This window comes from Canis aureus, chromosome 16 (assembly GCF_053574225.1).
Source record: "Canis aureus isolate CA01 chromosome 16, VMU_Caureus_v.1.0, whole genome shotgun sequence".
Lineage (NCBI taxonomy): Eukaryota > Metazoa > Chordata > Mammalia > Carnivora > Canidae > Canis > Canis aureus.
In genome coordinates, this window is record NC_135626.1 from 35,345,664 (window position 1) to 35,367,571 (window position 21,908).

At 45.7% G+C, this 21,908-nt stretch overlaps 1 protein-coding gene and 1 long non-coding RNA gene across 8 annotated transcripts in view; one reads left to right on the top strand and one right to left on the bottom strand.

Annotated features, from left to right (window-relative positions):
- Window positions 1-1,705, bottom strand: part of KAT7 (lysine acetyltransferase 7) — a 33,492-nt gene extending 31,787 nt beyond the window's left edge. For 2 of the 4 annotated variants that reach the window (XM_077852817.1, XM_077852816.1), the window contains exon 1: window positions 1,396-1,705. In XM_077852817.1, the coding sequence (XP_077708943.1) occupies window positions 1,396-1,690 (295 nt within the window). In that variant the 5' untranslated portion in view covers window positions 1,691-1,705. The remainder of the gene's footprint in view (window positions 1-1,395) is intronic. The other 2 variants (XM_077852820.1, XM_077852819.1) reach the window with 1 other exon arrangement.
- LOC144286410 (uncharacterized) lies at window positions 1,216-20,389 on the top strand. Of its 4 annotated transcripts, none has more exons than XR_013354483.1 (4): window positions 1,609-2,223; window positions 16,640-17,072; window positions 17,320-17,396; window positions 18,811-20,389. It is a non-coding gene; the product is annotated as an uncharacterized LOC144286410 (long non-coding RNA). The 4 variants fall into 4 exon arrangements; XR_013354484.1 differs by having other exon boundaries at window positions 1,610-2,223; window positions 17,340-17,396; XR_013354482.1 differs by having other exon boundaries at window positions 1,216-2,223; window positions 16,640-17,396.
- The last annotated feature ends 1,519 nt before the right edge of the window (window positions 20,390-21,908 follow it).

Below are 21,908 nucleotides of genomic sequence, written 5' to 3' on the forward strand. Positions count from 1 at the left end.
ACTATTCCAGCATTTGGTGAGCCTTAACATAAATACCGTCTACCAATGTAGACCATTTAAGAAGATAAAAGGTACAAATACTTTATTTGAAAACCTCTGTGAAAAGAAATATTTCTGCAGAAATGAGCAAGAATACCACACAACTTTCCAAATATATCAAGGGTAACCTGCCCAGAAAGAAGCAGAGGCTCCAGAGTCACAGAAAATCCCTAAGATGAAGGGAGGAATCTTATAGGTCATCTAGTCCAATTACCTAGATAGTTCGATCCCTGACCATCCCCTCCTGGTTTGACCCTGGAATTCAGCTCTTCTCTCTGGCTTCCACCATCTACTTCCCATCTTACTCCAAAGCATACTTAATTGCTACCTCACTTCCCTCCCACAACACTTAGTATATACCATATACCCCCAAGTAGAGAATTTACTAGCTCCTTCTACAGTTTTTTATGTCCGTTTTCCCCATCAGACTGTGATCTCCTTAAGCCAGGGATCATGTCTAATTAATTCGTGAATCCCCAGCAACTAGCAGAGTAGCAAGTAGTCAATAAACATGTGTTGAACTGAATTAGATTTGTTCTGTAGTCCTGGCTCCGTCGGCTACTGCCTAATGGGAGTGGCTTGGGGGCACTCCCATCAGGCCTGTTTGTACAGCTGCAAAGAAAAGGGATGGGGGTGTCCCTAGGTGACCTCAGAAATCCCATCTAACTCGAGAAAGTTTTTGCTTTACAAACGGCATTTTCTGGCCGCTGTCCAATTGGGCCAATAGGGAAAAATTACGGGCTCAGACGCAACAGGCCTGAGTGGGATCCCCCGGGAGTGGGCGCTGGTTCCCTACCACCCAGTCCTCTGCTTTGTTGTGCCCCCCGCCTGGAAAGGAAGGATGCTCCAAAACGCCGCCTATGCACCTATCAGCATCAGCGGCCGGAAGGGCGGGGATTCGCGCCACCCAATGGCGCTACTGCTACACCGCGCCCCCACGGGACAGACTGCCAAGCCAAGCCAATCAAGAGAGGAGGGATCGTTCTCCACAGCCAGTGGGAGCGCGGCAGGGCCGGGCCCCGACACCGCCCCCGCACGCGGGGAGGTGACCGTTGGACCCAAATGGGCGGTGCCACCAGCCAATCAATATGCTGCTAGGCGTTTCAGCGACCAATTACCGAGAAGAACGCCTCCGAGCCAGGCAAGCAGAGGGCGGGAATAGTTGCAAGCACAGGCCGAGGCCAGGATCGGGCCCACATTTTTCTGTTGGGTATGGACAGGAGGGAGGCTTGCTGAGCTAGGTTCGGGGAAGCGGGAAGTTGGAACCCAACCACTGTGAGGCGTGGCTAACTGCGTCACGTTGCTCAATCGACTATCCTCAGACACCCGCCATCCCTTCTGTCCTGTTCCCCTCACCTTCCTTCGCGGCATTGCCGGCGGCTGCGGCCCGACAGTTCCGATTCGGGCAGCGGCGGCAGCAGCAGCAGGAACGGTGGCTCCGGCGGGCTCCGTGGCGGCCTCTGTAGCAGTCCCAATCCTGCGGACGATCCCAAGTGCCTCCTGCTTCACAGCGTCTAGACCCTTCTGCGCAGGCGCCGCGGGCTGAGGCGCTTTTTCCTTCACTTCCGGCTGGGGCTCGCGTCACCTGACGCTGCGGGCCGGAGAGGGTGCTGGGAGGTTCGCTCCTCTTGCTGAGGCTAGTGAGCGCCATTTTGGAGTTGGGCAGAGAGGTAGCCCAGTGGTAGAAATCCAGGCCAGCCATTTTTAGTTAGGGGGTTGGTACATTTTGCGGACGTGGGCAGCCATTCTTGTTTGGGGCTGAAGCCTGACGGTAGAAGCTAACGGTTCTCATCTTTACCTTGGGCAAAATTTCCCTTCCCGGTCGTTTTAATTTCTGAAGTCGAGGAAGGAAACCCCCAGAATCCATCAGGTGGCTGAAGTTTAACCCCTTCGTTGCCTAATTGGCTAAAGGGCATTCCTGTTTATCGTATAAACTCAAAGTTGGGAAGGGATATTTTGCCCAAGAGATTGTATTTCAAAAGCCATCCTGTGTCTCAACGTGATGGGAATGGGGGCGTGTAAAAGGAACTAAGAAGGGTAGCGTCCATCCTCAGGAAGTTTGTTGTCTGGTAGAGGAGACATTGTCCTTGCCCGTAGAGAGCAGCAAGTCCTTCACGTCGCGGAAGGAGGCAAAACCATTCTCCAGCAGCGGTAGCTCCAAAGAGTTCCCAGTTTCGCTCTAGGGTGAGCGCCCAGCTCCTTCCCCGGTTCTGTGCGGGTGTGAGAGCCGTGGGTGGGGGTGGGGCGGGGGCGGGGGCGGGGCGGGGGCCGGTGAGGTACCAGAGTCAGAGGAGCGGTGAACCCCGTTTAGCCCAAGTGAGCCCTGGAGATCTAGGTGCTTGCGCCAAGAGTTGAGGGAGCGAAGAAGAGGAAGGAATATTTTTAGTGAAGCTAGAGTTTAAAAAAAAAAAAAAAAAAGCATGGCTATTTAAGTAGTAATAATGCTGATAATCAAAGGGTCAGTTTTGAAAGGGGGGAAAAGTTGGTCAGGGATAGAAGGTAAGAAGAGCCATTTTAATAAGCTGGGAAGTGGAGAGCAGACGTTGAGGATTTAACCTCGCGGCTTAAAATGCTTTGAGAGGAGCAAAGCCTGCGGAAAGCAACCGGGTGGAAGCCAGGCGTGCTCAGTCATTTGTTAGAATCCTGGACCCCAGTTTCACCTGAGACCCCCCTCCCCGAGCTAGATAACAAAGCAGCAGAAGGTAAACCATCTAACTGATGAGAAAAACAGAGGATTCTGAAGAGTTCAATGCCAGCACTGTCGTCGGGAATATTCTGGGCCGGTGGTAACACGGGCAGCAGCTTTCAGCATTTAGGATTTAGCTTTTGGTGTTTGGTATAAATACTTCTGAATAACCTACATAAGAACATGTTGGACAAGGGCTTCACGTTTCTTCCTCTCCTATCCCTTCTGCATTTAATTTCCCACTATTACTGTTACTTTGCACTTCCTCGTGTGCTCTTGAGGTCCGTCTTGGATGCTCTGGTGCTAAGAGCATATCTCGGCTTGGGGGTATCGTCCTTAATAGTGTGCCCAGACCGCACTCTACCCACAGTAAATGCTTGCTAGTCAATCAGAACGTTTACTGCCCTCACAAGTCTCTGAATGGATAGCACTCAAAGACGGTGAGATATCCCTCCCTGGAAATTAGTATTTTAGAATAAGATCCTATCCTGACTTAACTGTTCATCATACGAATACCAACATTACAAATGTTCAACGTTAATAGCTTACACTGGATTCTCAAACACTGCAGCTGACACTAAATAATTTATAGTTTCATTTAGACGTGGTTCTTGTCCTTGGAAACTGTGCACTCTGGAAGAAAGATGAAAAAAAAACTAACATCAATAGGATAGAAAGATGGTCATAAGGGAAATGTGTACTTAAGATGAAAGTGGAACAGCTAGGTGTATTTAGAATGAGTAAGAGGCAACCCTAAAAGCTTTTTTTCCCCTTCCTTTCTTTTTCTGAATCAAATATAATCTTTACTTTGAGGGTCATTTTAAAACATCATGGTACAATTAGCTCTTGAAGCAAGAACTGATGTTGGCTTCAGAATTTCTTGACTAGTTGCCCCTAGCCCATCCTCATCCACCAGACTTAACACAGGCAGCTCCGCTGTTTCTTCTGCCTTTACACTTTCACAAAGGCTTTTGTGAAGTCTCCTGCCTGGAGATTTGGGCACCTGGGTGGCTCAGACAGTTAAGCATCCAACTCTTTGTTTCAGCTCAGGTTGTGATCTCATGGGCCATGGGATAGAGCCTACCACCTCAATCTCCAAGCTCATCAGGGAGTCGGAAGATTCTCCCCCTCTGCCGCTCTCCACCACCACCCCTATCTGAAATAGATAGGTAACAGGTAAATCGAAAGAAAGGAAGGAAGGAAGGAAGGAAGGAAGGAAGGAAGGAAGGAAGGAAGGAAGGAAGGAAGGAAGGAAGAATTTGGTCGATGTTCTGTTCCACTTTTTCCTTTCCAAACATGTAATAGGAACTCCTGTTTATTTTATTCATAGCTTTACCAGTACCCAAGTACAGGGCCCCAATGTCAGATTTGGAACAGCTCTACTACTTCTTCCTGTCTGCATTGCTCTTAGACAGGTTTTTGAATTTGTGCCTCAGTTTTCCTATCTGTGAAATGGAAACACACTACTAGCCACCCCACAAAGTTGTTGTCAGGATCAAAGGAGACAATTGTCGTAAAGCGCTAGCGCAGTTCCTGCCGCAGTAAGTGCTCAGTAATTGGCTGCTGTTAATGATATTTATAATTCCCGTCATCCTAGTCATGGCTAACATGCTAATGTTTGTGAATATATCTTTACAAGGTCTAATGATTGTTGCTTTTATCCCTTTAACCCTCAAGTCAGGTCAAGAAACACAGAATGATTACCCAGGAATTCTGTCCCAGGTTTTGAGTCACACCAATATGGGCAAAACACCATGTTTCCCCAAGCCAGTAATCTCCTGGTCCCCAAACACTGTAGAGTATTAATGGAAAAATAGAAGGATGAGCAAGGGTCAGAAGTGGTACAGAGGAGGAAGTAGAGCGTTTTGTCTGGAGGGTAAAGGAAAGGATTTCTAGAATAGGTGAAATAAGAGTGGAGTTTTATAGGACAGATTCGTTTGCCAGCAGACAAGGAGAAGAGGGGCAAAGGGAACAGCATGTACAAAGGCACAGAAGTATGGAACAGCGTCATCCATGGAGGTTTTGAACTGCATGGTGAAGAGGCAAGAGTAGTTTTGGCAACACCCTGATGAGGATCCTGGACTGGAGGTGATGGGGAATCTCTGAAGGACTTTAAGCAGAGGAGTCCCATGATCACACTTGCTCCTTAGAGATCTCTTTCTGGAAGCCAGAACAGAGACTAATCAGAGTGGCAGGAAGACCAGTGAGAATCCTGCTATAACAAATAAACTTACCCAGAGTCGAGGAACTGAACAGGGCAGGGGTTGTGGGGCCTATCATTTTCTTTCTTGGATCTGTATCTTGTCTGCTCAGTCTTGCTTGTAAGCTCCCTAAAAGATTCCTCAATTTCCTTTCAAATGCTCCCATTGCCAGTGAAATGATAGGTGCCATATTTCAAATGCAAAGTGTAGTTGTTTGCTGTTTGCCTCAAAGGTCTGGGAGCTCCTGGAGGTTGGGAGCCTTGCCTGGCTGGCTACACTGCCTCCAGCTTCTTCCTTACTGCCTGACATCTCAAAGGGCTCAGTAAATGCAGTGGCTACTGCCAAGTATTGGCTCAGTTAGGAAAGACTTGCTCAGAACCAGCCACCCTCTCTCCACTAAGCCTGTTTTTGACTAGGGATGTGCCTAGGAGGGATTAGAGACAGTAGCTTCCTCTGTGTGAAGACAACTATCCTATAAGATGGAGAAGCATGCCTTGACCCTTTGAGTGGCTAGTGTAGCCAGGCCAATCTCATGACTTTGTAGTAGAAGTGTTGGCCTCATCTCTGTCTCTTTGGGAGAACCTCAGAGGTTGCCAGTGTGACCATAATTCATATTAAAAATCTTTTCATTCACAGCTGTCTCAAACATGGAATCACTAAGGGCCACTTCTTTCAAATTCTAGGGTTAGAGGTGGCCTGGAACTTCTCTTACCTTCTTGGCCACTTGTGAATTTGGTTCTTGTATCACCCTTATCTTCTACCACCCACCCCCATCCCCACCGTGGGGGAACATTTTGGACAGATCCCAGCAGGCTCAGGCACAGCTCCCCGCCTCTGCAGCTGGGGTTATAAATAACCACCAAAACTAAACAGTCAAATAACCACATTTTAAAAATTGCTAAAAAAAAAAAAAAAAAAAAAACACCCTAATCCTAATTCAATAGCAGTTCTCCCACTCTTGCACTTTTCTCCCTCCTTCCTCCACTTATCTACCTCCCTTCCCTCATCTAAGCTCCCCAGGGAAGTCAATCTGCGCACAAAGGCTGCATGTGATGAAGACATCCTTTTCCATATTTGACAGGGCCAAAGCCCTCCAGGGCTGTAGTTATAGTTACACAGTGTTGTTATGGCAGCAGAGGCCTCAGGGCAACATATGTTCCTGGGTGGTAATTGGGTTTGCTTTAACAGACTGTCTCTCCCTGGGTTCTCCAAGACCAAATTCACTTATCAAGAAGACCAGGGAATTGTCATTATGGATGGGCCTACTTTTTTTTTTTTTAATTTTAAGTAAGCTTTACACCCAACGAGGGGCTTGAACCCATGACTCCGAGATCAAGAGGTGCTTACTCTGCTGACTGAGCCAGGCAGGCGCCCTGCCTTCCTTCTTTTATGTGAGCAAAACCAAATTCTTCTTCATTCCCCAAGATGCAATGTGCCCAGTGATCCCAGGTTGAGACTTTTTGGATGGCAGGCATTTTCATGTATCTGTTCAACAAATATTTACTGAGCATCTGATAAGTGCTAGGATGGGGCTGGGAGCTGAGTGTACACAGTGGATAAGCAGACCTGGTCCTTCCCCTCCTAGAGCAGAGGATGTAGGACAAGTATATAGAGGGAGCTGGAAGAGTATGACTTTTACCTGTCTCAATCCCTTCTACCTTTTCAAACATTATTCACCCAGCAGAATTACACTAAATAAGGTGGTTTTTTTTTTTTTAAGATTTTATTTATTTATTTTTGAGTGTGGGGAGAGAGCGTGAGAGGAGGGAGGGGCAGAGGGAGAGGAAAAAGCAGACTTGCCACTGAGCAGGGAGCCCAACAGATGAGGGGCTAGATCCTAGGACCCTGAGCTGAAGGCAGACACCCAACTGACTGAGCCACCCAGGCACCCCAATGCTAAATAAGTTTTGAGAAAATAAGGCATCCTTAATCTCACTGCTGCCACAAAGCTACTTTTTTTTTTTTTGCCAAATACCTTCCAATTTTTTACCACATGAACACTTTTATTACTGTGCGTGTTTTTGTATAGATGCACCTATTGTTTACATAAAATTCCATACTTTTTACATATTCTCAACATGTGCCGTGTTTCTCTATGGTCTTCACAATTGTAATTATAATCATTATGTGACATTGCCTTGTGGTACCATGACATAATGTGCTCATTCTCTATGTGGGATTGTTGAGGGTCTTTTTTTTTTTTAATATTTTATTTATCTATTCATGAGAGAGAGAGAGAGAGAGCAGAGATACAGGCAGAGGGAGAAGCAGGCTCCATCCAGGGAACCTGATGTGGGACTCAATCCTGGGTCTCCAGGATCAGGCCCTGGGCTGAAGGCGACGCTAAACCACTGAGCCACCCAGGCTGCCCCTATATGTAAAGCGTCACCATCACCATGTGAGGGTGCCAATTTTAAGACACCGTTCCCAGAAGTGAGTGTTACTGCTTAATAAGATCTTGCAGTTTGGGGTGCCTGGCTGGCTCAGTCCCTAGAGCATGCAACTCTGATCTTGCAGTTGTGAGGTAGAGCCCCACCTTGGGTGTAGAGATTACTTAAAAATCTTGGGACGCTGGGTGGCTCAGTGGTTGAGCATCCACCTTCAGCTCAGGTCATGATCCCTGGGTCCCTGGATGAGTCCTGCATCAGGCTCCCTGCAGGGAGCCTGCTTCTCCTCCTTCTTCCTATGTCTCTGCCTCTCTCTGCGTGTCTCTCATGAGTAAATAAATAAAACATTTAAAAAAAATAAAAATCTTAAAAATGATCTTGCAATTTTAGTCAAAATTAAAACTGTGCCTCCAGTGTGCTTTGGATTTGATTTCTGGTTAGGACTTACTTCAGTCTGCCATGTGTTTCTTTACTAGTTCTGTTTCCTCTTCCATAAAATCCTACTTGTTATTCATTTCTCTACTGGGGTCCTGATGATTTTCTTTTTAAGTCTGAATCAGGAATAGATAGATGATGATAGATACATAGATAGATAGATAGATAGATAGATAGATAGATAGATACTCTGTGTGAGCCATATTCAGTTATGGAGTCATTGTTATTAAGAAAAGAGAACATTTGCTTCATAATTCTTGCCCTACTATTTTCTCCTCACTGTTTTGCTCTGGCTTCCCAGTGACCTCTAGGGGGTAAACTAGTCAAGCATGCTCGCTATTGAGAGAGAATACCCCATGAGCAGACCGTAGAGGTGACAGGCATGAAAGCAGTGATGAGGTAGGCTCTGTTTTACCTAAACAAGAGGAGAGGGGCCACTTTAAAAACTGTGGTCACTCTTGCCTACTACAGAAACCTTGAAGATGGTTCTCTCTGCAGACAGTACTTTCCCAGTGACCTAGGAGAAACCAAGTCCCAGGGAAAAAAAATTTCCCAAACCAGTTAAACTTTAGGACGATGAAAAAATGACCCTGAATTTTGCCATTTGTAAACTGTGGGTCATTTTATTTTGTTGGGAGATGCTTTCCCAGGAATGGGGGCTAGAAATGGGTCCCTGTGAGTCATTTACACATGCTTACCCAGCCTCCCTAGTGACTAACTGTACCCAAATGTGAATCAACTGGCCAAAGTTAGGGATGCAAGCTGCAACCAGAGAAAACATTTCTCTATTTAAGGCTAACCAGCACCGACGTGGTCCAAACCCACAACCATGGGCTTCTTAGTCTTGCTGTAACCAATATCAGGGGCTTAGGATGATTTTTTTACTAGTCTAGAAATTACTTGAGGATAAGTGGGCATCTGGTCATTTGCTTACCTGCCTCGCTTTGCCAGTAGATGTCACTACACCAAACCACATTCTCCAAATATAGGACAAGAAAGAAGGAGAGGCCTTGAGAAAGGCTAAGTCCATCCATTGTGTCTTCTCCCATGACTTCCAGTAATAAGAGTGGAAAACTATCAAGGATATGTAAATATATGTGATTCTAGACAGTAATGAGGCGTGAACAAGCAGGTCAAAACCCCAGGTTCTAGGCAATCAAGGGTTCTTACCCAGAAGCCTTCCCCAGATTGGGTGGGGAGACCAGCTGTATACAGGAAGGGTGGCAGGGTGAGCAGGCCATTTAAATGGGGGGCATACATGATAGAGTTATCTAGAAACAAGAGCCATAGTCTTGGGGGTGTTCCAAATGTCACTGCGGAGCTGATACCTCAGGCAAAACACTCCACCCAACCTCCACCCCTGCTCCTCTGTCCACATTAGCAGAGGCCATCCCTTGCCTGATGGCTGCCAGGCTGGGGCTGGCTTATCAGTCCTGGGACTCCCCAGTGCCAGGCAAATATGGCCACACCATGCCAGGACACTGGGAAAGTTGCTAGCAGTTCAGGCCATCATTACTGTTCTCCTTCAAGACAAGTATAAGTGGCATTAGTAATCTGAGAAAAAGAGCCATTGTTAACTCTTCTGTAGATTTTTGTTTCATGTGCTTCAGGAAAATAAAGACTGGAATCCTTACCTGACCTCTAGTATCCTGCATGGCCTGTCTTCTGTTTAATATTCCAGCCCATCCCACACAACCTCATTCTCTGTGTTGTAACCTCATTGGCCTCCCTACAATTCTGGAGTGCACTGGTTCCTTCTGCCTCAGGACCTTTGCACTTTACTCTGCCTACAGGGTTCTTCCTCATACCCTTCACCTGTTTCCATGAATCCCTTAGATCTCAGGTCAAATGTCACTTCCTCATGGAACTCTCTCCTAAAGCTTCCAGACTAGATCCAGGCCTCCATTTCTATACCCTTAGGCATCCTGTATGTTTCTTCATAGCTCTCGTCTCGGTTTGTAGTTATATCTTTATTTATGTGACATTTAGATTCTTTATCTTCCATCCTCTAACACATACCCCAGACCACAGGTTCCATGAGGGCAGGTTCCATTTCGCTTTGCTATTGCATCCCCAGTACCTAGCATAGTGCATGGTGCCCAGGAGGCACTCAGTGACTATTGGACATTTGAAAGCTGGCCAACAGATAATGAAGAAAACATAGTGTTACCCTTTTTTATTTTTATTTTTTTAAAGATTTTATTTATTCATGAGGGACACAGAGAGAGAGGCGGTGACACAGACAAAGGAAGAAGCAGGCTCCCTCAGGGAGCCTGATGCAGGACTCTATCCCCAGTCCCCAGGATCACACCCTGAGCCAAAGGCAGACACTCAACCGCTAAGCCACCCAGGCATCCCGTAGTACACACACGCATATAACATTCATATACAAAATATAGTGCCTAATTCCAGTCACTCAGCTCCCCAGGGAAAACCTATCAGAGTCCAGAGAAAGTCACGTAAATTATTAACCAAAGGAAAAGTGGGGCTTACCACTTGAAAAGACTGTGGAAAGATGGTAGCTGAGGATCTGAGCCCTGCATATGACAATGTAAAGGGGTTACATGCCCATTTGATGACCATTTGATGACCAAATCCCAAAGCACAAAGGAAAATCTTTTGAAAACCAGACCATGGGCTCTGCAGAGAAGTGACCTGCATGTGTTATTCGGCTCTATATCCCTAGCACCTAGTGTAATGCCTGGCACGTGGTAGGAGCTCAAGAAATGCATGGGGAACTCTTTTGTTGTTAAAGCTTAAAGGTATCGACTTAGGTCTGGGGATAAGGTTGTGTGCAGTTACTCGCTTGGGAAACCACAGAGGCCAGAAAAAAGAGAAAACTACGAAGAGGGTCAAGCAGGGTTCTTTTACATGTATAGACAATACCCATACAATAGACTGTTTCAGGGACATTAGGGCTATTCAAGGCTCATCCCTTGACCTTTTGAGATCACACTTATGAAGGGCAATTACCCGGGTTCTCATGAAATGCATCTTCTTCCCACCAGCCAGGACCAAACTGTACACTATATAAAGCCCCGGTCTCACCCTACCTCACGTTGTTACCTCTGACAATGCCCCCCAGACTGTTGGGCACATGCCCTATTGATCCCAGGGGCATATTCTACTCTGGTTTTTCACCAGAGAAGGGAAAATCCCAGAAGGTGGTGCCCTCCAATCAGAAGTAAAAATGGCTGCATCTCTCAGGGCAACCAAAGCCTAGGCCTGGTATTCCTGAGCCCACAGCGGGGAGGCCATTAGCCCCTATCCCAAGAATCCCTGCAACCAGCATCTCTGGCTTTTAGCCTTCCATCCCTGGCACTTAACCCCCTGGCCCCTTAAGCAGGGACATTTCAAATAGTTTTTCTTGGAGCCATGGAGGGTTCAAAAGAATTCTTGTACATTAAAAAAATAAATCCTCCCAAAACAGCTATTGAGCTGCTCGACCTCACTGATTTCTTCCCTGGCCAGACAGCATAAGGCTTACAGAAAAGGCTGCAGATTTGGATGTATGTCCATTAGTTTCATTCCAGCCAGTTCCACGGGTCCCGTCTTAGATGGTACCCGAGTCTTGGGCCCCAGGAGGGGTGAGGGCTGTATCTTGAAACTGAAGGCACAGGCATCAAGAAAATACTTTGACTCTTGTCAGTGGTGTTCTGATGCGTCATGGAAACTAGTCCCAGGGGCTTCCCCTCTCTGGCTTCCCCCCTCCGCTTCCAGCAGGCTATAAATCACGGGAGTATTAAATACTGTCTGGAGGACCCTTTTTACCCCACCCCTCTCCGGGGCTCCCTGTGAAGCAGATTTTTGCAGCACACTCAGAGAGAGAAAAGAGAATGGTCAACAGGGGTGCTCATCATTTATCAGCCAAACACAGTGGTCGGGCACTCTTCCCTGCCGTGTGCTGGGACAGGCTGGGCAAGAGGTGCAGCCAGTGTTTTCTGGCCATGGAGAGCACAGTCCAGCAAGAGTGTACCTAATTTGGCTGCCCTGCCCCAGAAGTGGGGAGATAGAGTCAAGGGGTTAGTCCTTTTGTGATTACAGTGGTTTCAGAATTAAAATACACTTTCAGTCCTGGATCAATTCTTACCTCCTCCTCTGCCAAGTCTTCCCTAGGGACTCCTCTTGTCACCTTTCTTTTGACTCCACGAAGAGCTTTCTCACTTTACCTGCCACAATACAGAAATTTCTTCTTGAGTCTCAGCTCCAGAGCTCTGGCGGCCTTGCTTAGAGAACGGCACCACCCTTCTACCTCCTTTCATTTTTTCTCATTTCTCCCAATGGAAATCCCCCAGCTTCCCAATTTTACTCTCCTCCCCCAAGCTGGAAAGCTTGGAGGGAGCAAATGGATTTGATCCTAGGCTAGTCCATTGAAGGAAAGATATGCCTTTGCTGAGGAGAAGTTCCAGAAAATGTTCAACTCCCACACCAGGAACAGCTGGAACCTGCCAGACTCACCTCCATAATTTCTGAGCACTGCTTTCTGCAATATAAACAAAGTCAGAATTCTAGAGAGTTTAGGGCTGGGGAGGTGGCAAGGAGGCAGGGGAGTGGGTAGTCTGATGAGTGGCATGAGTGATCTGGTCTGTATTTCTAACTCTAACCTAGACCTCTGGATAAGGGGTAGTAACCGCCCCCCAATGGTGGTTATACACATGGTGTATAGGTGGACCTCTCACTTCTAGCTCTATAATCTTCAACTCATTTCCTGACTTCTCTGATCCTCAGTTTTCTCACCTGTGAAATGGGAATAATTATATGTACTATGTAGGATATAATAACTATGAGGATTAAATGAGATTATGTGTGCAAACACTGCACAGCCTGTAGTAAGCATCAGTAAATGGATGTTTTCTCCTAATGCTGTGTAGCAGGAGCACATGGCCTTTAGCATCCTGATTATATTACTTCCTTCCTGAGGTCCACGTGTTACTGCCTCCCTAGGTAGTGCAGACTTCTTGGGCATTTTGAGGAATGCAGGCCCACTACTGGTTCAAGGGTCCCAGAATTTCTGATCTGTCTTGGGAAGAACTCAGAGATGAGTGGATAGGGCAGAGAAATTGACAGGGCTTTTGTCTAAACCCTCGGTTGACGTTCTGGGCAAACACCCAGGAGGTCAAAGAATTGGATAGAGCTTCTGGGTGGGACTTCTAAGGAAGGTGCCAACTTGTGTGATATTATCAGAATGGCATGGAAGAAGCAAGGCCAAACTGCTTCCTACCCCAGCAGAATACAGGCTACTACTTTGTAGACTACCAGGCCTTTGCCCAAGTTGATTGGAAGCAGGGGTCACAAAAGCCACTGGTGGAATGTACTGGAACATTCCAGGCCTTTCCGCCGTACAACCACACAACTCCTCGAGTCTTTGAGCCATCAGGGCCTTTCAGAATTGAGCACAAGCTCCTCACCCTCCATGATGCACAGTAGGAGCAACCACCTGCTCCAAAAGGAGAATGGTTGTCAGTGCCCTGAAGTTACTAAATGGGAGGAATGTCATTCTAGCCCTATGGGAATTTTTCATTAGATGGACTTAGTTGCCAAAGCCATTTTGTTGAGCCAGAGCCATCTTGTGGAATAGATGTGTTGGGTACAGGATATCCACAGGAAAAACCAGGAATAGACACCTAATTCAGTCAGGGCTGAAGAGTTGGACAGGATATAACTGGACTTCGTTGTTTCAGTCAGAAACAGGTTTACTGTGAAGCAAATGAAACTTTAAGAGTCTGAGCCCTTCACTTGCACAGAACCCTTCAGGGCCTTGTACCTAATTCTATAATTTCTCTACTCTTTAACTTAAAGAGGAACCCCTAAGTGATAAGCATTAGGCTTCACAAAATCTGGAACCTCCCCTCTTTTCAGTCTGCAGGACTTTTAGCCTCAACTTCCAAGAGTGATCAGAAACATTCAAGAGAAAAAAAAAGAAACATTCAAAAGTGGTCAGCTGGGGAACCAGTCAATAACTTAAATAACCAGCACCGACTCACCCCTGCCTGAGGCAGTGGCTCACATTAGTGCAGGCAAGAAATAGAGAGCAAGAGGCTCCTGGGTGGCTCAGTCGGTTAAGTGACCGACTCTTGGTTCTGGCTCAGGTAATGATCTCATGGTTGTGGATCAAGCCCCACATTGGGCTTGCGCTCAGCATGGAGTCTGCTTCAGGTTTTCTCTCCTGCCCCCTCCTACTCTTTCTCTTTCTCGAATGAATTTAAAACACACACACACACACACACACACACAAAAGGAGAGCAAATGGTTCCCTTTGCTCAGAGGAGAAGGGACAAACATACATAAAATGACTTAGGAAGAGTACCTGGGTGGCTCATGACATCTGCCTTTGGCTCAGGGCATAATACCGGGGTCCTAGGATCAAGTCCCTGCAGGTAGCCTGCTTCTCCCTCTGCCTATGTCTCCACCTCTCTCTGTGTCTCTCATGAATAAATAAAATCTTTTTAAAAATGACTTAGGAGAAGTGAGAAAGCTATCCATAAGCTAGCACAAAGTAATGAGCTGCAGGGCAGCCCCAGTGGTGCAGTGGTTTAGCGCCGCCTGCAGCCGAGGGCGTGATCCTGGAGACCCGGGATCGAGTCCCACATCGGGCTCCCTGCATGGTGCCTGCTTCTCCCTCTGCCTGTCTCTGCCTCTCTCTCTTGCTGTGTCTCTATGAATAAATAAATTAAAAAAAAAAAAACCTTTTAAAAAAAAAAAAAAGTAATGAGCTGCAAGCCAAACACCTAAGTCCTGAAGGAATCAGTAGTGCCTGACCAGGACAGTTGAGGAATGTTTGGAGGAAGTGAGGTCTCACTGGAAGTTGAAGCAGATGGTGAAGAAGAGGGAGTCGACGAGGGGAGAGTGGAGGCCGGGCACAGATCTCATATACCAAGGCCCAGAGAACAAAAGTGAGGAAGAATCTGTGGTGATATTTTGTGGTTATCTATTACAAAAGCTCTTTTGAGATAGTAGTTTGAGCTCTGAAAATAAGCTCTGGAGCCCATGCCCTGGGTCTAAAGGAAATCAGACTACAGACTAACTTTCCAATCACTCCTTCCTTCTGTTACATTTAGAATCTCTTTGCATTGGATCTCATGATACGTGATGCCTGACTAGGTGCCTTGGTGTGAGGGGAAGGGAGAGGGACTGGATGTAGAATTAGAGGGAGAATATTTAGGATGTTGTAGCTTATTTGCTCCCAGGTAATTGTATTTTTGAGGCCAATTTAAAGAAGGTAAACAGGAAGGGAAGTGGGAAGTCAAGAAGGCTGAGGGGTGCCCGGCTGGGTCAGTAGGTGGAAGATGTGATTCTTAATCTCAGAGCTGTGACTTTGAGCCTTGCGCTGGATATAGAGGCAAATTTTAAAAATACAGATCTTTAAATACAGAAATATTTATTTTAGAGAGAGGGAGAGAGAGCTCAAGCTGGAGTAAGGAGCAAAGAGGGCATGAAAGGGAGAATCTCCAACACACTCTATACTGAGCGTGGAGCCTGACGTGAGGCTCGATCTCCTGACCCTGAGACCATGACCGGAGCCAAATCCAAGAGTCAGATGCTCAACTGATTGAGCCGCCCAGGCAGCCCCCCTCAAATACAAATATTTAAAAAAAATAAAGGGAGCTGAGACTCTGTAGTCTGGGAGTGTGCATAACCTAACCTGTGTTCTCCGAAGACTCTGATCTTTGAGAAGGCCTGGGTGTGGGGAGATGCAAACTTCCCACCAAAGCACTGCTCTAGAAACCTAATGGTACCCCAAGGCACCCATGACCACATGGCAGAAGTAGCGTTCATTTTTGTGAGTCACCGCCTGGGTGCTGGTCACAGCGCTCTGTGTAGTAATGAGAGTGATGACCGAGACACACCTGTTCTCCTTAGGCAACTTCTCTCTTTTAGAAAGGAGGACTTCTGTAACAAATGAAAAATGCCAGCCTGGGTATTCCAGAGGCCAAAGAGCCAAATCTTTTGTCTCTCACAGTGACATTTTAGGGAGATAGGGGTAGCTCTATTTGTTTCCAGAGACATTCCCTTAAAAGATTAGAAGGGCTTGCCCCACATCCGAGATCCCTTGTTCATAAACATACCTAATTCCTTTTTAGGGGAAACAGCTTGATTGAAGTATAAATTACCACGAAATTCACTTATAACACATGTATAGTTGTGTGATTTTTCATAAATTTCTAGAGTTGTGCAACCATCACCACATTCCAGTTGTAGGTCATTTCTGTCACCCCACACAGTTTTACTGTGCCTATTTTCAGATAATCCTTGCTGTCCTTCCCAGCCCTAGGCAACCACTGATCTGCTGTCTCTATGAATTTGCCTTTACTAGACATTTCATATAAACGGAATCCTGTAATATGTGGTCTTTTGCATCTGGCTCCTTTCACTTAGCATCATGTATTTGAGGTCCATGCATGCTATAGCACATAGCAATAGTTGTTCCTTTTTCATTGCTGAATAGTATCCATCTACATTATTTTGGAAGTTATTTATGTTTTGAGGCAACACTGAACAGAATGCAGGAGCCCTGGACTTCTACCCTATCTCTGATTTTCTGAGTAGCCTCTGATCAGCCTTTCCCTTGTTTGGGCATCTATTTCCCCATCTCTAAAATCAGAGGGCTGATCAGGTGGATTCTCTAACATCTCTCTCAATTTTTTTTAAAGATTTTATTTATTTGAGAGAGAGAGCGAGAGAGAGCGCGCACATAAGGAGGGAGGGGAAGGGCAGAGGGAGATGGAGAAGCAGACTCCTTGCTGAGCAAGGAGCTGGACTTGGGGCTTGATCCCAGGACCCCGAGATCACAACCCCAGCCAAAGCCAGACACTTAACTGACTGAGCCACCCACATACCTTCTCAATTCTTAAAAACAAAAAACAAAAAACCCTGCTTTTTTTTTTTTTCAGGGTGCCACCAGAACTGGTATTCCGATATTTTGATGCCTCTGATTCTACATTTACCCTTCACCTGTTTTAAAATTTCTGCCATATCCTCTATTGTTAAGGACAAGGAATCGTCATTTTAAAAGGGCTGCAAGGGATCCCTGGGTGGCGCAGCGGTTTGGCGCCTGCCTTTGGCCCAGGGCGCAATCCTGGAGACCCGAGGTTGAATCCCACGTCGGGCTACCGGTGCATGGAGCCTGCTTCTCCCTCTGCCTATGTCTCTGCCTCTCTCTCTCTCTCTCTCTCTCTCTCTGTGTGACTATCATAAATAAATAAAAATTAAAAAAAAAAAGGGCTGCAATTTCACAGCAAAGTTTGATTCCCACTGAGAGGAAACAAAGAGTGAAGGAGTGAACATCATCTGGTCTGAAAGAAGGAAAAGAAGCCCGTGACACAAGTAAGCCAGAAGACGGGAAGCGGTTGGCTGCAGCAGGGGATGAAATGTGTCAGATGCAGCACCGAAGGTCGAAATCCAGGCCATCTAGTTACCTTGGGAGTCAGAGGGAAAGGATGGAGAGAGAGAGAGGCCACCAGAATGGGAGAAGTGTTGAGGGCGGGGACCCCTCCCTACTCTGTTCCCATAACCTCATTCATTCCTTCAACCCTCCTTCCCAATCCCTCTCCGGCTGCTCTGCTCCCTTCAGTTCTGACCCCATTTCCTCAGGATCTCATTCCCTGAGGAGCCAGGCCTGACATTTCAGACAGAGGCTGAGGAAAGGAGGTAGGTCGAAAAGAAACACTGTGTGTCTGTGTCATCTTATTTTCTCTTTTATTATTTTGAACCAGAGGGCCAAAGACATGAGCACTTGGAAATTCACCTGGAAGTTCAGAGGTAGTTCGCCAGGTACCAAGGAATATCAAGAGCTCTCCATGCTCTTAATAATTGTGACTGAGTATCAGGGTTTGGAGGGTAAAAATGGTGATCTGGAATTCCCATGCTTGTTGGTAATTGTGGCAGAAGTGCATAGGGTGAGGGTCAAGGTGCCCTGAAAGTAGGACCAGACAGCACCTTCAGAGCTAGAATGCTTCTCTTGGCTATGAGGACCCCAGCCTTCTCCTAATTCAGTAGCCAGCAGGGTTAGACTTCCCTGTTGATCCTCTGACCTGCCAGATTGCCCTGTAGCCTTTCGTTGGCAGTACTCCCTCAGACCCTTGCAACTTTTAAGACCCCAGACTTTAGAGGGACTACGTGGGGAGTGGCTGTACCTCCGACTCACTCCTATAGGAAAAATTACTCCAATTCTTTGCATCCTCATTTGTTTGTGACAACTGTGGATGTTCCTGAAGAAGGCTGGGATCAAGGAACCGAGCACCTGCTGTTTGAACCCTCTGAGGCAACTGATTCTCCTATAGCTGACAAACAATTTCTTGACATACGTTGTGTATGTAATCCTCCACTTTTGCTTCTGATCCAAACTCTTTGAAAGCAGGAACCACGTCATGTCTCAGTCAGAATTGCATTTAGCCCAGTACCATTTCTGCATACAGGTTTCTAGGCCTGCTGGGTTGTGAATTCCAGGATAGGGAGCATGTCTCTGAACATTATTGTCATTCCTTAGTGTCTAGCTCTGTGCCTGGTACACAGTCATCATCTGAATAGATTTGTGTTGAGTGAATTTTTTTTTAAAGATTTTATTTATTTGTCAGAAGAGAGAGAACACAAGCAGGGGGGAGCAGCAGGCAGAGGGAGAAGCAGGCTCCCCACTGAGCAAGGAACCCAATGCGGGACTCCATCCTAGGACCTGAGCTGAAGGCAGATGCTTAACCAACTGAGCCACCCAGGCATCCCCTGAATGAATTAATTATTGACAATCATGTTGCTAAAGATGAGGGGGGAGGGGGGGCCAGTAACAAAAGGGTTCTTGTTTGTTTGTTTTTGCAAGCTATACGATGCTTTGTAAGCAAGGCATCTCCCTTAGCAGCACACAGCCTCCCCCCAAAGCCATGGTTTCTTTCAGTGGAGGAAAAAGACAAGGGTTTATCTTCAGATGAGGTCTTCATCCCTGCCATCAAGCCCACACCAAGAGAAGCTATCAGTGATAGAGAAGGGAATAAGAGACAGCTGCGTGGGCATGATACCTGTGTAAGGAGAAGACAGGGATCTCCTATGCATGCTTGCCTTCTTACTCTTCCAGCTAGGTCAACTCGAGTGTCTTCTGCCAACAACTTATCAGGAAGAACCATGACTCTCTGGACTCAGAAGATCCAATTCTTCAGCTGTGCCACCTCCACTGGCTCTTCTTCCACTGTCCAGGTCCTCAATTCCTGGCACCTTGACTTTAGAACAAAATTTAAACACCATGTCCTTGAGACTACCCACATTACCTTTCTCTCCAAGGAAGACTGCATCTGTCTAATACTATGCCATTTTATCTTTAGAATAACTCTGTGAGGTTAGTGGAAGTGGTCCTTGCATAGAGAAAGGAAGCCACCTGCCCAAAGTATTTTAAGATTCCTTATTCCAGGGCTTTTACCTCTCACACACACTGTATAGCTTAACAAATAAAAATTATCCATCACCTCCTAAGAATGCCTGAGAATTTACATGGTAAGGGGTCCTAAAATGGAATATGTTGTCAGGAAAGAACAGATTTCAAGAGATCAACTAGTCATTTTTTGGCTTTCAGGTAGGCCAATGGTCTAGAAGCTGAGTGTTGGTTAGGAAAGTACTTGAATTTGGAGTCAAAAGACCTCAGATGTAAGTCCTGGGTCTGCCATTTACTGAATGGATGATTTGGAGCAAGTCACCTAACACTTAGCCTTCTATAAAATAGGGACAATAAGTCTGTGGGCTTTTTTGTTTTTTGTTTTTATTTTACATGCCTATTGTGAAAATTAAGTGAGATGATGTATGTGAAGCTATAAAGTTCTAGGCAAGTGTTAATTTTAATGTCAGCTGAATTTGCATCTTTGGAGACTGTTTATGTAAAATATAAATAGTAATATCTGTGTTCATAACAAAGTTTTATAAAAATAGGAGTTCCGGTCTGGTGTCAGGCTGCCTGAATAATCTTGGGCATGCTATTTCTTTCTGATACCTCATTAAAGTGGAATAATACCCATCTCATAGATGTGGTCATGAGCATTAAATGAATGAATGTATACACAGTACTTAACATGTAGTTGGCATAGAGAAAGAAACTCAATGAATGTTAGCTGCTACCATTACCGATTTTATTAATGGAGAGGTGGGGCAGGGCGGTCCAGTAAGATCTGATAGAGATCTGAGCTAGAAATCAAAAAGACTCACCTTTTTGGGTCTCAGTTTTTCTACTTGCTCTATAACAAAAATCTATGGTTTTCTTCTTCCAGATTGTCATGAGAATTAAAAAAAAAAAGTATATGCAGACTTTGAACTAATTGGACTTGAGGAACATTATAAATTGCAAGATTTTTTGTTTTAAGAAACTAAGTTTGTAAAGACTCTTGACTTTTTTTTTTTTTTTTAAGATGTTATTTATTTATTTGAGAGAGAGAGCATGAGCAAAGAGAGAGGGAGAGGGAGAAGTGGGCTCTCTGCTGAGCAGGAAGCCCGACTCAGGGCTTGATCCCAGGACCCCAGGATCATGCCCTGAGCCTAAGGCAGACCCTCAACCAAATGAGCCACCCAGCTGCCCCAAGACTCTTGACTTCTTATCAGTTCATCAGTTTTTGTTCATCCCTGTCTGCCTGTGGTAAAGTTGTCCTCTTCATGAAAAAAGAATATAGCATTTCCCAGCCAATAAAAAATATTTCAAATGTCAGATCTTTTTTCTTTTTAGAAGATTTTATTTATTTATCTGACAGAGAGAGCACGAACGCACAAGCAGGAGGAGTGGCAGAGGGAGAGGGAGAAGCAGTCTTCCCACTGGGCAGGATCCCAGGACCCTGGCATCATGACCTGAGTGGAAGGCAGACACTTAACCAACTGAGCCACCCAGGCCCCCCTCAAATGTTAGATCTTGACCTAAATCCCTCAAATATGCTAGAGTACACACACTCTTTGCAAAGAAAACCATTCTTTAGGATGTTCCATTGCCTCAATTTGTTCTGTATATGTAGGGTGATTTTAATATTCAACCAACTCTTGAATTTCCACTTTGGGTATTATCTGCTTTCAATACGTAATCACAGAATGACCTCTCTTAGCCTTGGAGGATGCTCCCAGATTGCCTCCTTTTCTCTGATTAGCTAGTATGGCTTCAGGGAATACCTTCATTTTAACATTAAAGTGGGCAAAAACAGAAATAGAAAGATAAATCTGAAGCAAGATCAAAAATAGAATTCAAAGCTAAATATAAATCTGGAGGGAATTATCCAATTATTTGTATGGTCCCTTATCGCAGACAATCCAGGGTTGATTGCCTTCTGCTTTTTCCTTATATAGAACAAAATGGTTAATAAATACCAAGTAATATTTTTTTTTCTTTTGAAGAGTAATAGTTTTTAATAGTAACTTAAATGCTGTTTTCCTTCCCTAATGTTAGCATGTGATTTTTACAATTACATGTATTTTCTTTGGGGACCATCTCATCTCATTTTGACTTGTAGGTCAGAGAGCATTGCATTGGGAAGACCAGGATTTGCTCATGGAATTACTGTACAAATTTGGGCAAGTTTCTCAGTCACTTTGTTCCTTCCACTCTGCTGAGCTAGACTTGGAATGGACGGCTCTGAAGGGAAATTCCCTGCTCCTTTTCAGTCTCAATATAATTTACAGGCTAGCAGCTGGGTGGTTTTTTTTTTTGGCGGGGGGGGGTGTTGGACCCACACCAGCTAGGGACTTGGAAACGTGGAGAAAGACAAATGTGGGTGTCACATGAGGCACTGTAGCCATTAAGTGCACGAATATAATGCAAATCGCATGCAAATATATGCAAACTTTGCATTAATTTATAGAATCTTAACTTTGGAGCTTGCAAACAGCACTGAGATCCTATGAAGATTCACAACTAATATTTTTAGGTTAAACCAAAAGTAATGCTTTATGAAGTTATCGCTTTCTCGGTGCTCGCCGGGTTCAACTATTGAAAGTTTGATACTCCTCCCTACCCCCCACAATGATTTCACTAGTGCTTGATTCCATCTTACTCCCGGCCCCACCCCCGCTTAGCCTGACGTCACGTGACAGTGTATTTGCATACTACCTGGGACTGGGTGTGACGCTCCCCTTTTCTGGGTCTTCTCATTGGCGGCACCGAAGAACCAGCCCCCTTCCGGGCAGACCAATCAGCGGCCCCTCGGACGGAGGAAA